General features: G+C 43.7%; 1 protein-coding gene across 1 annotated transcript; it reads left to right on the forward strand.

Annotated features, from left to right (window-relative positions):
• The first annotated feature begins 1,524 nt into the window (after nucleotides 1–1,524).
• LOC102122814 (small ribosomal subunit protein eS1B-like) lies at nucleotides 1,525–1,757 on the forward strand. Its single transcript, XM_065536036.1, has one exon. It carries the CDS (start codon nucleotides 1,551–1,553, stop codon nucleotides 1,755–1,757), a length of 207 nt encoding a protein of 68 aa, XP_065392108.1. The 5' UTR covers nucleotides 1,525–1,550.
• Nucleotides 1,758–18,885: the final 17,128 nt, after the last annotated feature.

The following is an 18,885-nucleotide window of genomic DNA, read 5'->3' on the forward strand; positions in this document are numbered from 1 at the left end:
AGGACACTGGCATGTGGGCAGTGCCCAAAAACACTCAGGGAGGAATGAATGCATGGAGAAACTCTTTGAGGTCAATTTATTTCTTCCATTTTACAGATTAGAAATTGAGGGTTAAGGAGGCTAAACAAGCTGCTGGAGGTCTAAAATCAGTAAATGACAGAAATAAGATTTAAATGCAGGTCAGAACTCCAAAGCCTTTGCCCTTTCTATGTCACAAGTCTAAAGTCATGGCTTAAGCACATTGGCTGCTGGGCCGCCAGGGTTTGGCTATGATGCCAGCACTGACCCACCAAGTGTCCAATTGCCTGTGAGTTGGAGCTACTCCCAGGAATGGTTTCCTGGTTGTCCCTGGATGTCCAAGGAGGAGAGGGATTCTGAGCCCAGTATGAGGTTTGTGATTTGGATTTTCACTGGTTCTGCTCTTCATGGACCATGTCTCAGTCCAAGGAAAAGAGAGGACTAAAGAGACATATTCATGAAAATCCTCTAATTCAACTGACTTAATTAGGATTTTCCAATTGCTCAAAATGAAAATCTCAACCCAAAATGACTTAAAAATATTTGATCTTATTTCATGTAACGGAAAAGTCCAAGCCTGGGTAACAGAACTTGACCCCATCTCTACTTAAAAAAAACAAAACAAAATTATCTGGGCATGGCAGCATGTGCCTGTAGTCCTAGCTACTCAGGAGGCTGAGGCATGAGGATCGCTGGAGCCCAGGAGGTTGATGTTGCAGTGAACCATGATTGTGCCCCACCTTACTCCATGATTGTGCCTGGGTGACAGAACAAGACCCTGTCTCAAAAAAAAAAAAAAAAAAAAAAAAGAAAAAGAAAAAAAAGAAAAGAAGAAATTCTAGAGCTAATCAGACTCTAGGTGAGTTGATTCCAGGGCTCAGTACAAAAAAATCCTCATATTCTTGAAAAGTTGACCTTTGTGAAACGTCATGATAATACCACAATTTAAAAAAAATGGTCTCCTGTTAATGGGCCTTGAGTTTGTTTTCAAATTTTTGCTAATCCAAATGATGTTGCACCAAAAAAACTTGTGCATACATTATTTTGCATATAGGTAAGTATTTCTGTAGGATAAACTCCCAAAAGTGTAATTGCTAAGTCAAAGGACGTACGTGGTTGTGATATTGACTGATTTGGCAAATTGCCCTCTATAACTGTTGCACTAATTTATACCACCACGGGGAGTATTTAAGAGTGCCTTTTCCCACAGCTTTGCTGACAGAGCATGTTATCAAATTTTTGGAATTTTGTCAATCTGATAGGTGAAGGTTATCTCAGTGTGGTTTTAACATCATCCTTATTGGACTATGATTTTAATACAATAGAATGGACTCATTTTAGTTGTACAGTTCAAAGAGTTTTGAATCAATCAAGGTATAGAACATTTCCATCGCCCCAAAAGATTAACTTGTGTCCCTGCTCAATCAACACCCTCCATGTCCTGTCCGAAGAAACCACTACTGTGATTTTTATCACTATAAATTAGTTTTGCTTTTGGCTCTCTGAGCCCTTTTGGCTCTCTGAGCAGCACCATGGCCATTGGCAAGAACAAGCGCCTTAAGAAAGGTGGCAAACAGGGGGCCAGGAAGAAAGTGGTTGATCCATTTTCTAAGAAAGATTGGTATGATGTGAAAGCACCTGCTATGTTCACTATAAGAAATCTTGGAGAGATGCTAGTCACCAGGACTGAAGGAACCCAAATGTATCAGATGGCCTCAAGGGTCATGTGTTTGAAGTGAGTCTTGCTGATTTGCAGAATGATGATGTTGTATTTAGAAAATTCAAGCTGATTACTGAAGATGTTCAAGGCAAAAACTGCCTGACAAACTTCCGTGGCATGGATCTGACCCGTGACAAAATGTGCTCCATGGTCAAAAAATGGCAGACAATGATTGAAGCTCACGTCGATGTCAAGACTACCGACAGTTACTTGCTTCATCTGTTCTGAGTTGGTTTTACTAAGAAACACAACAATCAGATATGGAAGACCTCTTATGCTCAGCATCAACAGGTTCGCCAAATCCAGAAGAAGATGATGGAAATCATGACCTGAGAGGTGCAGACAAATGACCTCAAAGAAGTGGTCAGTAAATTGATTCTAGACAGCACTGGAAAAGACAAAGAAAAGGCTTGCCAATCTATTTATCCTCTCCATGATGTCTTCATTAGCAAAGTAAAAGTGCTGAAGAAGCCCAAGTTTGAATTGGGAAAACTCATGGAGCTTCATGGTGAAGGTAGCAGTTCTGGAAAAGCCACTGGGGATGAGACAGGTGCTAAAGCTGAACGAGCTGATGGATATGAACCACCCAGTCCTTGAATCTGTTTAAAGTTAGGACTTACAATAGTGGCAAATAAAAAAGTCTTATCTGTGAAAAAAAATTAGTTTTGCCTGTTTCAGAATTCACAGAAATGGAATCAGATAATGTGTACTCTTTTCTGACCAGCTTCTTTTGTTCAGCATGTTTTTGAGATTCACCCATTTTATTGCAGAGTAGTATTGCATTGAATATTCAAATATGCCACACCTTTTGGGTTTGTTTTTCATTCATATATTGATGTTCATTTTTTTCATATAAACTTTATAATCAGCTTGTCTGGTTAAAAAAATGGTGTTGGTAATAGACTGCATCACCTTTATCAAGTAAGTTATGGGGAACTGAAGTTTTTATTATGTTGAGTCTTCCTCTTCAAAAACATGGTATATTTGTTCCCTTTGTGCCTTCCTTTGTGTTCCTCAGTGTGTTTTAAAGCTTTACCCAATTCTTGTTATAGTCATTACTAGTTGTTAGCAGGTGGCAGGTTTGGCTTTTTCCCCAATTTTCCTTGCTTAAATTTAGAAAAAAAAAAATTGAATATGTATACTTTTATTTTTTATTTATTTTATTTTATTTTTTGAGATGGAGTCTTGCTGTCTTTCAGGCTGGAGTGCAGTGACGTGATCTCAGCTCACTGCAACTTCTGCCTCCTGGATTCAGGTGACTCTCCTGCCTCAGCCTCCCGAGTAACTGGGACTACAGGAGTGCACCACCCTGCCCAGATAATTTTTATATTTTTTAAAAAATACAAATTTGATGGATATATAATTTCCAGCTTGGGACTATTATGGATAAATCAGTTATGAATAATCATGTACAAATATTTTTGTGTTTATATGCTTTCATGTGTCTTCAGTAATTTCTAAGAAGTGAAATTTCTGAGTAATACAATATAACATATGTTTAACTTGATACAAAACTAGCCATCTGCTTTCCAAAGTGGTTGTATCATTTTATCCTCCCATCAGCAAAGTACAAAAGTTCAATAGTCACATATCCTTATCAATACTTGATATTGTTATTATTTTATATTTTGCTCATTGTAGAAGATATGTGGTGGTACCTAATCATATATTTAATTTGCATTTCCCTGATAATTAATGATGTTGAACATATTTTCAAGTACTTATTGGCTATTCCTAATCTTTTGCTTGTTTGTTTGTTTTCTTTATGAGACAAGGTCTCTCTTACAGGCTGGAGTGCAGAGACTGGTGCAATCATAGCTCACTGCAGCCTCGAATTTCTGGGTTCAAATGATCCTCCCACTTCAGCCTCCTAAGTAGCTAGAACTACAGGTGAAAGCCACCATGCCTGGCTAATTTTTTAATTTTTCGTAGAGACAGAGTCTTGCTACATTGCCCAGACTGGTCTCGGACTCCTGGCCTCAAGTGATTCTCCCATCTTAACCTCCCAAAGTGCTGGGATGACAGACGTGAGCCACTGCACCCAGCTCTGTTCCTAATCTTCTGTGGAGTGTCTTTTCAAATCTCTTCCCCATTTTGTATTGACTTATTTGCCTTTGTAATACTGGGTTATGGGAGTTCCTTATAGAACTCTCAGTGAAGTTTTAATTTGCCTTCTTTTGTGATGTATGAAGTTGAGCATCTTTTCACATGCTTAGGAGCTGTTTGTATTTTCCTTTCTGTGAACTGTCTATTCATATCCTTTGCCTCTATTTCTGTTGAGTTGTTAGTCTTTGTCTTACTGATTTCTAGGAAGCCTTTAGACATTAGAAATGTTAACCCTTTGTCTGAGATAGGAATTGCAATTATTTTCCCCAGTTGCTTGCTCACCTTTGACTTAGCTTATTGATGTTTTCGCCATGCAGAGGTTTTAATTTTTATGTATTTGAACTTATCAATCTTCTGTGGCTCCTGAATTTTTGAGTTATAGTTCCAAGGGTCTTCCTTACTCCAAGATTCAAAGAAATTCTATCAGGCTTTATTCTATCATGTCTTCTCTTATGTCTTAGCCCAGATTACCTAGAGAACAGAATTTTTTTTTTTTTTTTTTTTTTTTTGACACAGAGTCTTACTCTGTCACCTAGGCTGGAGTGCAGTGGTGTGATCTCAGCTCACTGCAACCTCCACCTCCCGGGTTCAAGTGATTCTCCTGCCTCAGTCTCCCAAGTAGCTAGGATTACAGGCGCATGACACCACGCCAGGCTAGTTTTTGTATTTTTGGTAGAGATGGGATTTCACATGTTGGCCAGGCTGGTCTCTTAACTCCTGAGCTCAGGTTATCCACCCACCTCAGCCTCCCAAAGTGCTGGGATTACACGCGTGAGCCACCATGCCCAGCCAGAGAACAGATCTTAAAGCAAAGCAATAGAGAGATGCAATTACAGTGAAGCAAGAGAGAGTACAAGGGGATAAAGAAGGGGAGGCAGGAAGGCACATGCAAGGCAGCTGGCCAGGCTTCACAAGAAATGGCAGGAGGCTTCCAAACAGTTCTTTGGCCACACAGGGAGGAAAGGAGGGGGAGTTATCCATTTCTTCCTTCTATCTCTTTTCTACCATTAGTCCGAGCTTGTCCTGTGGCTGTTACTGCTCTACCCTTCAGGCGTGGGTGTGTTTCCCAGTTCCGTGTACTGACAAGTTCCTCTTCTCCATTGATTTGAAAGGTCTCTTTTATTATACACAAAATTTCTCTATTGGAGTGTCCATTTAAAATTTTCTTTTCTATTCCATTAGTCTTTTTCTTCAAGCTGTTTTATGCATGCATGTATGCATTTATTTATTTATTGAAACGGAGTCTTGCACTGTTGCCCAGGCTGGAGTGCAGTGGCATGATCTCGGCTCACTGCAACCTCCGCCTCCTGGATTCAAGTGATTCTCCTGCCTCAGCCTCCTGAGTAGCTGGGACTACAGGTTTCTGCTACCACGCCTGGCTAATTTTGGGTATTTTGGGTAGAGACGGGGTTTCACTATGTTGGCCAGGCTGGTCTTGAACTCCTGACCTCAAGTGATCTGCCTGTCTTGGCCTCCCAAAGTGCTGGGATTACAGGCATGAGACACTGTGCCAGACTCCAAGCTGTTTTAATTATTGAAATTTTGGAATATGTTTTAGTATCTGGTAGGCCTTGTTCCTCATCTTCTTTATCAGTATTTTCCTAGGTATTCATGTTCATTTTTTCATAAACTTTATAATCAGTTTGTCTGGTTAAAAGAATGGTGTTTTTAATAGACTGCATCACTTTAAAAAATTAAATTATGGAGAACTGAAGTTTTTATTATGTTAAGTCTTCCTCTTCAAAAACATGGTATATTTATTCCCTTTGTTCCAGCCTTCCTTTGTGTTCCTCAGTTGTTGTAAGACGTTTTAAGGCTTTACCCGATTCTTGTTATAGTCATTCCTCGTTGTTAGCAGGTGGTAGGATTGACTTTTTCCCCCAATTTTCTTTGCTTTGAATTTAGAAAAAAAATGGAATCTGTATACTTTTAAGTTAAAACAATAAATAATTAATTTTTAAAAGGTAAAATAAGGGGGAAAAAGGATACTTTTAAAAATTTTATGCAGCACTCTATGCAGCACTTTTCACAATAGCACTTTTCACTTTTCACTATAGCCTTTATGCGGGACTATTCACAATAGCAAAGACTTGGAACCAACACAAATGTCCATCAGTGACAGACTGGATTAAGAAAATGTGGCACATATACACCATGGAATACTATGCAGCCATAAAAAAGGATGAGTTCATGTCCTTTGTAGGGACATGGATGAAGCTGGAAACCATCATTCTGAGCAAACTATCACAAGGACAGAAAACCAAACACCGCGTGTTCTCACTCACAGGTGAGAATTGAACAATGAGAACGCTTGGACACAGGGTGGGGAACATCACACACTGGGACCTGTCGTGGGGTTGAGGGGGGGAGGGATAGCATTAGGAGATATACCTAATGTAAATGACGAGTTAACGGGTGCAGCACACCAACATGGCACATGGATACGTATGTAACAAACCTGCATGTTGTGCACATTTACCCTAGAACTTAAAGTATAATAAAAAATAAAAAATAAAAAATAAAAGACAAGAACATACTATGTACCTCATAAATAAGTACAATCATTATGTGTCAATTAAAAAATAAGTTAAAATAAATTTAGAAATAAATAAATAAAAATTATAAAACAAGAACAAACACCAAAACCAAAGTTTTGTGGGGTTTTGTTTGTTCGTTTGTTTTAGAGATTGGGTCTTACTAAGTTGCTCAGGCTGGTCTCATACTCCTGGGCCTGGGTGATCCGTCCTGTCTCGGCCTCCCAAAGTGCTGAGATTATAGGCATGAGTTACCATGCCCTGCCCAAAACCAATATTGTACTTTCTTTGGTCTGGCGAGGCTGAGTTCTGGTAGCCTGAAAATGCTGATGCACTCATTGACTGGGTTTGGCCCAGGAGCTCTGAGGGGCCCTGAGAGCTCACAATCTGGCAGGGGAGGGTGGAACGGATGAGAGGTTGTTGCTTCTGCTCAGCTAATTTGGGAGTCCACACTAGCCTAAGGCTATTCCCAGGGCTACAGAATCTACTTTACCCACTGCCCTCATCTTTGGTAAAATGCCTCTCCCCACTGAAGAATAAACACACTTGCTTTCTCTCTTACTCTTTATTTTTAATTTTTTTTTTTTTTTTTTTTTTTAGAGAAGGGGGTCTCATTATGCTGCCCAGGTTGGTCTCAAACTCCTGACCTCGACTTCCCAAACTGTTGGGATTACAGGCTTGAGTCACTGCACTCAGTCACTCTCTCACTCTAAGAACCTCCTTGCTCAACTAAATTTCTTTCTTTTGATGCCGGGAAGTCATAGGCCGGGAGCTGTTATCAGACTTGCTCTAGAATCTATTTTTATTACCTATGTATCACTATGTGAGTCAATAACTTTGTCTGCTGAGCATCAATCACAAAGAAACCGCTTTTCCTAGCCAGAGTGCTGGGTGGTGATCTGGGAGATGGAGGCAAGGAGAGGAAAACTTGGGAGCTTTTCTAGGTGTTAGTTCTGCCCTGGGGTCACACAGCAAGTTGCCTTCCTTTCCATGTGTCCTCTGTCTGTGTCTTCTCTTCTCTAGCCTTTCTGCTTCTTTAGCAGAAGACATCTGGCCAAATGTCACTTTCTTACATAATCTTCATGGCTATCATATTGTCTTAAAATGGCATGTTAAACATACCCTTTTAAATTGGAAAAGAAATGAAAACAAGATGTAGGGAAAAGAAAACAGACTGTAACTAATTAAATTGTTGTAATTCATAAACCAGCCTTGAATAGAAAATGTAATCCTGTTAAATTTATTTGTTTTCTGCCTATGTAAGCAACCATGTAACTTTTAAATTTGAAACAGTGACTCCATTTCTCTGGAGTCTGTGTCTCCTGAAGAGCCATTTCCAGTTTTCCCCCTGAATAAACTCTTTAAAATTGGAGTCTAAGGCCAGATGGGGTGGCTCATGCCTGTATTCCCAACATTTTCAAAGGCTGAGGTGGGAGGATCATTTGAGGCCAGGAGTTCATGACCGGCCTAGGCAACATAGTGAGATCCTGTCCCTAAAAAAAATTAAAAATTAGCCAAATGTGGTGGTGCACGCTTGTAGTCCTAGCTACTTGGGAGGCCTAGCCCAGGAGGTCAAGGCTGCAAGCAGCTATGATTTCACCACTGCACTCCAGCATGGGTGACAGAATGAAAAAAAAAGGGATTCTGATCCTTTTGATTATTTCAGGTTGACACCTTCTTCTGCATCTTTTGTTAAAATCAGCCTTGAATGATGGCAGCAACTTGAATACTCAGAGAAGGAGGTAGAGAAGGGACCTGTTGTGTGAATATGCAAGAATTTCTTAAGAAGTCTGTAGCCCTGTTGGAGAGGGTGCTCTGACTTGCAGAAATGGCTATCTGACCACCAGACAAGCATGATTCATCTCATTTTTCCAGCTTGATGAAAATAAGCAACATGATTATCCAAGATCATTCATCTTGTTTCATATTTACCCAATGGTCTTCGTAATTAAATTTCTACAGTAGATTTTCTTACTGTGGAAACAATATTCAGACTGACCAAAGTCAATTCTCTAACCCCCTGGTCAATTAGATATGAAATGTCATATTTCTTATTCTAAGTTAATAACTAGTCCTTTTAGTTCCTTAAGCAATTTCTTTGGAATTTTGGTTAAATCAGTTTGTGGCCAGATTGCCCCTGGTGAATTGAGGACATGTGAATCTCCTGAACTAAATAACTAGACAGAGGAAGTAACATGCCTTAGCATATCTAAAGAAGTATAAATGCATGCTATTACCATGATTGCGACTGTTGGCATGAGGTTCTCTGTGACTGTAACAAAGTGACAACAAGCTGGGTGGGCTCATTCTAAAAACTGTTTCCTCTTTTTCTTTTCTTTTTCTTTTTTTTTTTTTTGGAGCAGAGGGACAGGGTCTTGCTCTATTGCCCAGGCTGGAGTGCAGTGATCTCCACTCACTGCAGCCTCAACCTCCTGGGCTCAAGTGATCCTCCCACCTCAGCCTCCCAAGTAACTGGGCCTATAGGTGCGTGCCACCACACCCAGCTAATTTTTGTGTTTTTTGTAGAGACAAGGTTTCACCACGTTGCCTAGGCTGGTTTCAAACTCCTGGGCTCAAGCAATTCACCTGCCTTGTTTCTCAAAGTGTTGGCATGAGCCGCGGCACTGGGCCTGTTTCCTTTGTTTTAATCTATACAAACCTGGTTGGCCAAGGTGGCAATTAATAAATTAGCAGGTAAGAAGACTGTGCAAGAGACATTTGGACATTTTCTAGGGGCATGTTGCAAAGTGGGGAGGTGGTGTGGAAGCTGGTATAAACTACAGTCCTTGGAACTCTGTCCTATGGCCTGGACCCATTTGAATGAGCTTAGCTACCTTGTGAGGGCAACTGTGGGTATAGAAAAATGTGAGCTACTGTGTACCACTTTTGCTTAGTAAGTAAATGAGCATTTATTATTAATTGCCTGTGTGAACATGAGAAAATATGGAAATAGCATGAATATACAACCATCACATTATCAGAACTTCTGGGTTTGACAGAAAAACCTCACTAATTCCTTTAGAAATATAATTTCCATTTGCTTATTTAACAGGGCTGTTGTTACTTTAGGCACAGCTAGATTCAGTTGCTCAGATAAGGTTCTCAAGGTGTCCTTTCCCTCTTTCCATCTGGCCTATCCCACCCCTGCTTGTATGCAGGCACTATGGCTGCTACCTGGACTCACATTCTCCTGGCTTGACAACTCCAGTTGAAAGAGAACAAGTCTTAGTTTTACCCAATGTTTATAAATTAATTCCAGAGAAGCCTATGATTGGCTATAATTAGGTCACATGTCTTTTTCTAAACCAATCACTATAGCAGGAGGATGAGGTAAAATGATTGGTCCATTTTGGGCCAGCCTTACCCAGACCATATAGGATTCTGCTAGAGGACATGTTCTGCCATTATCCTCCAGATCATTTGAGTCCCTGTGCAGTTGCCTGTGCAAGATCTCATGCTAGTGGTGTAGGAGGCCAGACATGGTCCCTGCACTCCATATGTTTACAAGCTCTGTGTTTGGCTGCGGGACTATCTGATTAGGGTCTGGTTTATTCCCCACTCGTGAAGGGGCTTATTGAGAAGGGGGAGTTTGAAAAGCACCGAGAGACATGGCATTGCTCTTAGAGGTTTGGTTCTGTTCTAAGGGACACTAAAGTATATTTGTGTAGAGGAAAAATAAGAACTATGACACAAAGCTGAGAAATAAAATCCTAAGCCCCTCAACCGACTGAAGGGACCTCCTCTTGGCCAAGGAACCCCAGAGTTTTCACTGAGTTCTCAGCCATGATGGAATGGGGGACTCAACACCTTGTTATACTCCTTCCCTTGTTAATTGCCATTAGGCTTTCTCCTGAGGGCTGAAAAGAAACCAGCCCTTTTGAAAGATTCCACACTGATATCAACCAACCACCTGATGTTGCCCCTCTTTTTTTGCCTGATAAGAGACCACCAACCACAGAGTGGTCCTGGCCAGTCTACAGAGAATGCTCAGTGAGGGTCTTCATGTCCTCTGCTTCACCTTTTGATGTCAGAGGGTAGAATACTCCACCCCCAGATCATGCTAACACAGCCATTTTTTGGTACATTGGTCCTATGAGAGAGCATGAAGCTCAACTGTGCAAGAGCACGTTTTCTCCTTTCATAAATATTCATGACTCCTTCTCTAGCTTACTGAATATGTATAACCAGCCACCCTGCTCAGCATAAATTCCTGACCCCTCTGCCCCTCCCTTGGAGTATCTGTTTCTGGCTTCTGACTGGAGGCTATCCTTCCCAATCTGTCAAAATGACTACCCTGCAGGCTACAGCCCTTTATGAGAAATAAGGCTCTCCTTTCTAAACGTATGGACCTCAACATTCTTCAGTTGACAATACCAACCCATGAGAGCTATCTGCATCCTAAGGAAGGGCAGCTCATCTTAGCCACATCAATATATTAGGGTGGCCTAATTTGCATGTCTGCAAAACCCACCACCAGATGTGTGGGGGTGACAGAGCCAGCATGCACAATGATCAAATCTAGGATCATTGTAATTAACTTTGCTACTTCAACTACAACCCATCATAGCAAGCGTGTGAACAGCAGGACCCCTAGAGACACCGATCTCAGAGAGGGAGTCCCACCACAGGGTATAAGAATGCACAACTCTCATAGCTTGGTGGCACTTGCTGTCACTGCAAGATGCATGCCATCCTTCTGCTAAATTAGCTAACTTAACACCTGAAGGTTCTGGACACTCTCTGAAGAAAGTCTTCATATCGGATCCGATGCACAGGTTAGCCTACATAGCTGTGGGGTAGGGAGAACAGCTGCGTTACAAGTGACGAAAAGGAACCCTTGCAGACACCCACCTGGAAGTTAAGGTTCTGAGTGACCTTTCACTTTCATTCCTCAAAGGAATGTGTGTGCATTTTAAATAAAAAGAGTTCATTTAGATAATTTTATACTGGACATCTTTGTTATGTTGAACAATCCTGTAACAAATGTAAGTACAGTCATTTGAAAAGCCTGCCTTTTGCTGGGCTCCACTAATTACTATGTCAAAGCCAGTGATTGTAGCCAGGGCTCCTGAAGGTTCACCTGTATCAGGCCCCTCTGCTTTGACAACTCCCAGTTGGGTCCCCATGCTACATCCACTTGGCCAAGTGAGGGAGTAAAGAGGAGGATCTTTGAACTTCATCAGCACTCCCTGGGGAGAACAAAGGCTGTTAGGTAGGGGCCAGCTAGTTCACCCTCAGCACTACCCTAGAGTCCACATGCTCCCTGCGCAGGATGCCCAGCAATGCCAAGTTCAAGGTCATTTATTTCCCCCAGTGTTCCTGGGGGCTGAGGGCAAAGCTCGACTTCCCCACCTGCTTTCACACACCTGGATAATGAAGGTCTGTACCTCCTACAGTTGTTTGTTTGTTTGTTTGTTTTTATTGTACAGGCAGGGTCTTGCTGTGTCACACAGACTAGAGTGTAGTACTGCATGATCATAACTCACTGCAGCCTCCAACTCTCAGGCTTAAGCAGTCCTCCTGCCTCAGCCTCTCAAGTAGCTGGAGTTATAGGAATGCTACAGTGTCTGACTAATTTAAAAAGCATTTTGTAGAGATGAAGACTTGTTACGTTGGCCGAGCTGGTCTTGAACTCTTGGCCTCAGTTCTCCCACCTTGGCCTCCCGAAGTGCTGGGATTACCGGCATGAACCACGGCACACCAGCCCCACAGTTTTTATTACTCTTCGCAGATGTTGCTCAGAAGAGATGGAGGCATTTAGGATATCTGTCCCATTTGGCTTTCTCTCCAGGCCTGAGAGCCGGGTAAAGGGGCCATCATTTCAGATCTGAGGGCACTGAGGCACTGACGGGCAGGAGCTGGGCCATGGTCGCGGTCAGGTGGTGGTGATGGCTCAACCAAATCACTGAGCCATCTAAACCTCATCACCGGCCGGGCGCGGTGGCTCAAGCCTGTAATCCCAGCACTTTAGGAGGCCGAGACGGGCGGATCACGAGGTCAGGAGATCGAGACCATCCTGGGTAACACAGTGAAACCCCGTCTCTACTAAAAATACAAAAACTTAGCCGGGCGAGGTGGCAGGCGCCTGTAGTCCCAGCTACTTGGGAGGCTGAGGCAGGAGAATGGCGTGAACCCGGGAGGCGGAGCTTGCAGTGAGCTGAGATCCGGCCACTGCACTCCAGCCTGGGTGACAGAGCGAGACTCCGTCTCAAAAAAAAAAAAAAAAACAAAAAAAAACAAAAAAAAAACCGTCATCACCCAACACTCAACAAAGAGAGAGGGAGAACTCCCATTTCCAGTGGGCAGTCTTTTACAGAAAGCTCTTTGTTGCTGAAGGAAGTTTCTGAATAGCAGATAATAGCCTTCTGGACTTGGTCAAGCCCTGCTCTCAGACAGGGGCTCAGGGTGGGCTGGCTTGGGGGAGTCTCCCTGGGTGCTTTAGCAACACTTCCCTGCACTGTACCCCATTAGCTCACACTCTTACCTGGAGCAAATTACAGACAGCACACTGTGGAAGGAAAGAGGTTTATAGATTTTGGCACTGTAGAACCCCTTTTCTGTTTTTAATAGTATTAGGACTTAGAAAAGAGGATAGCATACTTCAGGGCTTGTTGGACTGGCTATTTTTACTTCTCCCTTGTTAGCTTTTAAGCTTGCGGAACATTTTACTTTCATAATAGTCATAATAATCCTAATGCTAGCAGTTTGCCTGTGCGGGGTGCCTTTTCTTTTACAGCAGCCTCACACCCATCGTCTCATTTGAACAATCCTGGTGATCCTCTCTGAAGCCTCTCCAGGGGATCTAGAGCCAGCACTTCTGGGGCTCTTTGAAGCCCAGGAAGCAGGGCCTGGGCCGGGGGAGGGGGATATGTAATTTATAATTTGACAAGAGCAGATTGTTCCCTAGAGCTCTCCGCTCCAGCCCAGCACAGGGCCTCTGGCTGAGTGTTGGCAGCTTAACAAGCCAAGACATATCTTTCTTCTTATGTCCTTAAATCATTCAGGGTAAGGGTTGTGAGGCTCCTGCCTCATGTTTTGCCAAATGATGTATCTATTCTGGGGGCTGAGTGCCTATTACCATGTGAGGCTAGCTGTGCAGGGCCCACCAGAACAATGACGATGTCAGCCAAGACCTTGGGCTGCAGGGGAAGAGAGGACAAGGGGCCGGGGCAGGACTGCCCACCTGCCCACCCCTGCATACTCACTGCTGACGGTGGGCACAGGAGCACCCGATTGGAATACTGATGAGACAGGCCTGGGCCAGGCCCTGACTCTGGGCCCTGTCAGGCTCCTAAGGGAAAGCCAGATGAGCAAGTTCAAGTAGAAGGTATTGAAGAAACCGATGAAGAAAGCAAAGAATTATTTAAGGGCATTTTTGAAAGCAGGTAGTTTTTTTTTTTTTCTGTTTTTTTTCATTTTTGAAAGTAGGTGGCTAGGGAGGCAAGTGCACTGGGAGACAGACAGTGACAGGTTCAGATGAGGCTGTACTTGCTGGGTGATGGCTGGGATTCATGCACAGGGATCACAAAAGAGGCTGTCAGGCACATGGGGACAAAAGCAGGCGTTTCCTGGTCCAGGAGGAAGGGCAGGATTCGAGGGTGGGTGGGGAAGAGATAGAAGTGACTGTCTCAAAGCCTGTGCAGAAATATGCTAGTCATATGCAAATCAGGTACAAATGAACTCAAGACCTCATTTCACACATGTCTTTGACCCTGGTTAAAAGTCTTTTTTTTTTTTTTTTTTGAGACGGAGTCTCGCTCTGTCGCCCGGGCTGGAGTGCAGTGGCCGGATCTCAGCTCTCTGCAAGCTCCGCCTCCCAGGTTTACGCCTTTCTCCTGCCTCAGCCTCCCGAATAGCTGGGACTACAGGCGCCCACCACCTCGCCCGGCTAGTTTTTTGTATTTTTTTTAGTAGAGACGGGATTTCACCGTGTTAACCAGGATGGTCTCGATCTCCTGACCTCGTGATCCGCCCGCCTCGGCCTCCCAGAGTGCTGGGATTACAGGCTTGAGCCACCGCACCCGGCCGGAAAAGTCTTAAATGAGATCAAGAGTTTCTCAGGAGCAGAGGCTGGCAGGGAGGGGAGAGGGTGATTAAGGGTGGGTACCTCTGTGGTCTGCCCAAGGGGCTGTAGTGGTTTCTGTCACTGGTCAGCTACAACTGGGCCATCGGCTGGGCTGGGATGTTTTCTCCTAAAATTTCAGTGTTGGGTTAGTAAAGGCCTATCCGTGTTCTGTTCTGCTTCCCCATTTGGCAGAGCAGCCCTGGCAGGTGAGGCCCCAGGCCAAATGGGCAATAAGGCTCGTGTGTGTGTGTGTGTGTGTGTGTGAGAGTGTGTGTGTGTGAGTGTGTGAGTCTGTGTGTGTGAGTGTGTGTGTGTGAGTGTGTGTGTGAGAGTGTGTGTGTGAGAGTGCATGTGCACGCGTGTGGCTATGGTTACAGCCTGGTCTGTACAGCTCTGGTGCCCTGCTTGTTAGGCTGTGCTGAATGGTGAAAAAAGCTCTTACTTAGGAGTCCAAATATGTGGGCTGAAGCCCCAGTACCATCAGAATGGTACTGGGCCAGAATGGGGCTGGCCTTTCTGTTATGAGCCTGAGTGTTTCAGGTAGAAGTAGACACAATGAATCATTCCTTTCTTTGACAGCATCTTTAAGGGATAAAGACTAAAACTGCCTCCCTTTCCTCTCCAACCCTTTTCCCCAGATGTTAGAGAGCTTTGGGTAATGCATAAGAATACTTGAAGTTCTTGGACAAGCTGTTATTACATTTCCTTTGTCAACTTCATGTCTGCAAAGCACTTTAAGATAATAGTGAAGACAGCAATAACAATTTGTATGTACAGAGGGCTTCTAATTTTAGGGAACCTCTACCCTATTATCTCATTTTAAACAGTCACAGGATTCCACTAGATGACAAGTTTTGGGAGTTTTTTAAACCCACAGTTGATCCATTCAGCAATTTAAGGAGATTTGAGTTGTTTTCAATTTTTTCTTTCTTTTATTATAATTTTAGTTGATACATAATAATTGTACATATTGATGAGGTACAGTGTGATATTTTGATACATGCATACAATGTGTAATGATTAGATCAGGGTACTTAGCACATACATCACCTCAAGCCTTTATCATTTGTTTGTGCTGGGAACAATGGCAAGTTGTTTTGGGGAAGGGCCAGCAATTCTGGAGGTTTACTGGGTCCCAGGCACTGTGCTGGTGCTTCGCACGTGTTCTTATGTAATTTCCACAGCCTCACACCTGGTTACCATGACACCTGGACACCTCTCATCTGGTGTCAGGAGCCCAATTTGTCAGAGGAAGAAAAAGATTCAGAGATTAAATGTTCTTGCCTCACCTCAAGTCACTTTTTTGCAAAGTGGCAGATATAAATTAATCAATACAAATAAAAGCCACTCACCCAAGGCAACCCTGTAGAATCCTCGACCCCCACAGTTCTGACTTGGAGCTGGGTCGCATCTGAAGACACACTTACAGAAACAGAGTAAATAATTGACGAATAATTTTCAGCTTTGAATCTTCTGAAGAACATGTAGGAGGATCCAATTTCTAATTCCCAGCTGTATCTCTAGTCACTCCCGTTTCACTTTCTAATTCCAGTCGCCTGATACTCTCTGGAACGCCATGTTCACCCCAAAACTGCTACCCTCCTCTGGCCCAGCCACATCTTACTCCCCCTTTTTTCTTTTCTCTTTTGTGTTCTTCTTTTTTAAATATTTATTTATTTATTTATTTATTTATTTATTTATTTATTTAATTTTTTTAGACAGAGTCTCATTCTGTTGCCCAGGCTGGAGTTTAGTGGTGCAATCTTGGCTCACTGCAACCTCTGCCTCCCAGGTTCAAGTGATTCTCCTGCCTCAGTCTTCCAAGTACCTGGGACTACAGGCATGTGCCACCATGCCCGGCCAATTTTTGGCCATGTTGACCAGGCTGGTCTTGAATTCCTGACCTCAGGTGATCCACCTGCCTTGGCCTCCCAAAGTGCTGGGATTACATGGGTGAACCACCGCACCCAGCCAGCTGCAGTGCCTTCATGGAGGTGTTGAACGTACCAACTGTGCGCCTGCTATGGATAGAGTAAGAGGGCCACATGTATCCTCCACTGACCTGCTGCTGAGACACATCCCTCATTCCTTACCCCCAACAGCTGCCCTCCAGGGCACACACATGCGCTACCCCCTGCCACACACATGCGCGTGCACCACACACAGCCTCCACCCCAAGAACCAAGCCTACCTTTGGAGGTCACCTTTTCCTTCTCTTTCTGCAGATTGAGTTGGCCTCTCTCTTACCCTCTGTCCCCATCTCCCAGGGCTTGTTTAGACTTTCTGGGTACCTCCTCAGATTCCTTCTGCAGTACGGGAAACCTCATGGTTAGTCTCAGGGCCTGTCACAGAGAATGGCAGATTCCGCTGGCAATTACAGGCTCTCTGGGGCTTAGAGGAGGGGGCCTCTGTGAGGATTTCCCTCATCCATTTCAGTCGAGAGATTCATTCAAATCCAGATGTCTTTGAGTTAACACTGAGAGTCTCCTCATTGTCCTCAGGACCCCTGTATTTATGGAGCAGCTGTGGTATGTTCAGTGCAGGTCTGGGAAGGAAGAAAAGGGAGAAAGCAAGCCCCAAGAAGGACATTGTTTCTTTTCTTTTCTTTCCTTTTTTTTTTTTTTTTTTTGAGACAAGGTCTTGCCCTGTCACCCAGGCTGGAGTGCAGTGGCGTAATCATGGCTTCACAGCTCACTGCAGCCTCGATCTCCTGGGTTCATGGGACCACAGGCGCACGCCATCACAACCGGCTAATTAAGGTTGGTTTTTATTTTTTATTTTTTATTTAGAGATGGGGTCTCATTGTGTTGTCCAGGTTAGTCTCAAATTCCTAGGCTCAAGTGAACCTCCTGCCTCGGTCTCCCAAAATGCTGGGATTACAGGCATGAGCCAACCACACCTGACCAAGACATTGTTTCTGTTCTCAAGAATTTCCCATCTAGCTGGGAACCCAAGGTTAACACAATAATGCGAATATAAATAAAAATAATCTCCTCTATTTGTCTAGCACTGCACAGTCTACAAAGCATTTTAACATAATTCTGTTTTTCAGCCATTCCCCAGGAGCAGTCCCTAGTAGCCCAGGCACAGGATGGCAGAGGATGGTGATTTTGCTCTCCGGTAGTATTGCCCAGTGTGGCTTGTGTGCAGGTTTCAAATCTCTCTAAAGTCTGCTGTTGTCTTAAATACTCATAGGGATTTCAACCTGTGTTGGCATAAGTATAATAATAATGTACTAAATTGTTTTCCTTGGAGTAAAACTGAAGTTCCTGCTGATCCTTTAGTTTGAGACAGGAAGATACCCCAGCTAACCTCAGCCCAGGGCAGATGCTTACTACTGTTGAGATGCATGTGATCACCCAAAGACTCCCTGGGTGAAGGATAACTCCTCCCATGTAAACAAGACAGCTAGTTCGCAGAGAGAAGGGACCAACTCAGTGCCCCTGGCTCAGCGGGGATGGGGCTGGCAGTTCAGTCTAGGTCTTCTGGTAGAAGGCTCTTTGCATGTGCAACCCAGCCTGATGGGCAGGGAGCCACAGCTCTGGGCTCAAGAACCTAACTAACCAAGAAGAGCTTTAATGTAAGGTCTGTAGGGGGCCCTGCCAGGGCTGCCATGGAAGAGGGCTCTTTTTTCCTCCGTCTAACACAGTGAGTTGAGCAGGGCAGATTCTTTTGCCGAGTGATGGGGAGTCAGTGACTTTTTCTTCCGTGGTTAAGGTACGTTTGCAAAGATAAAAGACAAGCCCTCAGCCATTTGGTTTTGATCATCTCAGGAGCTGCCAATGGGCTTCCAGATGCTTGAGTGGCAGGTTTTGATCATCTCAGGAGCTGCCAATGGGCTTCCAGATGCTTGAGTGGCAGCTTAGAATGGAACCTGTCTCACTTTCCCCCAGTGGCTCTGGCCGCCTGACCTCATCCTCTGCAGTCAGCAACCCTCAGCCACATAAACACAGTCCCAGGCGCTGCTTCACCAGCTGCTGGCTGGGCCCAACAACTGCTTCAGGTGTGCTTTTGTCAAAAGGCAACATTACAGCAAAGTTTAAAGATCTCAGCTGGCTTTATTTGTGATTGTAGAATCCATAAATAGAATAAATGCCCCAATGAGTTGAGCAGAGGGGGTTGGTTTTTATGGACAGAAGAAGGACTGAAGGAAGCAGAAACAGAGAACAAAAAGTGGATTGGCCGTTTCAAGTTATTTTCGTTGTAAGAGAGGCAGAGCCAGACAGAACAATAGAGAAAGAACTGTCTGGTTAATACCAGGTTACTTCAGGTTAAGGACTAGCGCAGAGGGAACTTTGTTTTGCCCACTGAAGATTGAAACTGGCCTGTTTGGGAAATTGGCTGTTCTCTCTCTCTCCTCACTTGTTGAAAGGTTAGATGACAACTTAGTTTAGGCTTGGTGACATGGAACTTTAGCATAGGTGACTCTATTTTGATTTTTA

This window comes from Macaca fascicularis, chromosome 1, assembly GCF_037993035.2.
Source record: "Macaca fascicularis isolate 582-1 chromosome 1, T2T-MFA8v1.1".
Taxonomy (NCBI): domain Eukaryota; kingdom Metazoa; phylum Chordata; class Mammalia; order Primates; family Cercopithecidae; genus Macaca; species Macaca fascicularis.

Bases quoted from the DNA above. Each gene is read 5' to 3' on its own strand.
- LOC102122814 (XM_065536036.1), top strand. From the start codon at position 1,551: ATGGCCATTGGCAAGAACAAGCGCCTTAAGAAAGGTGGCAAACAGGGG.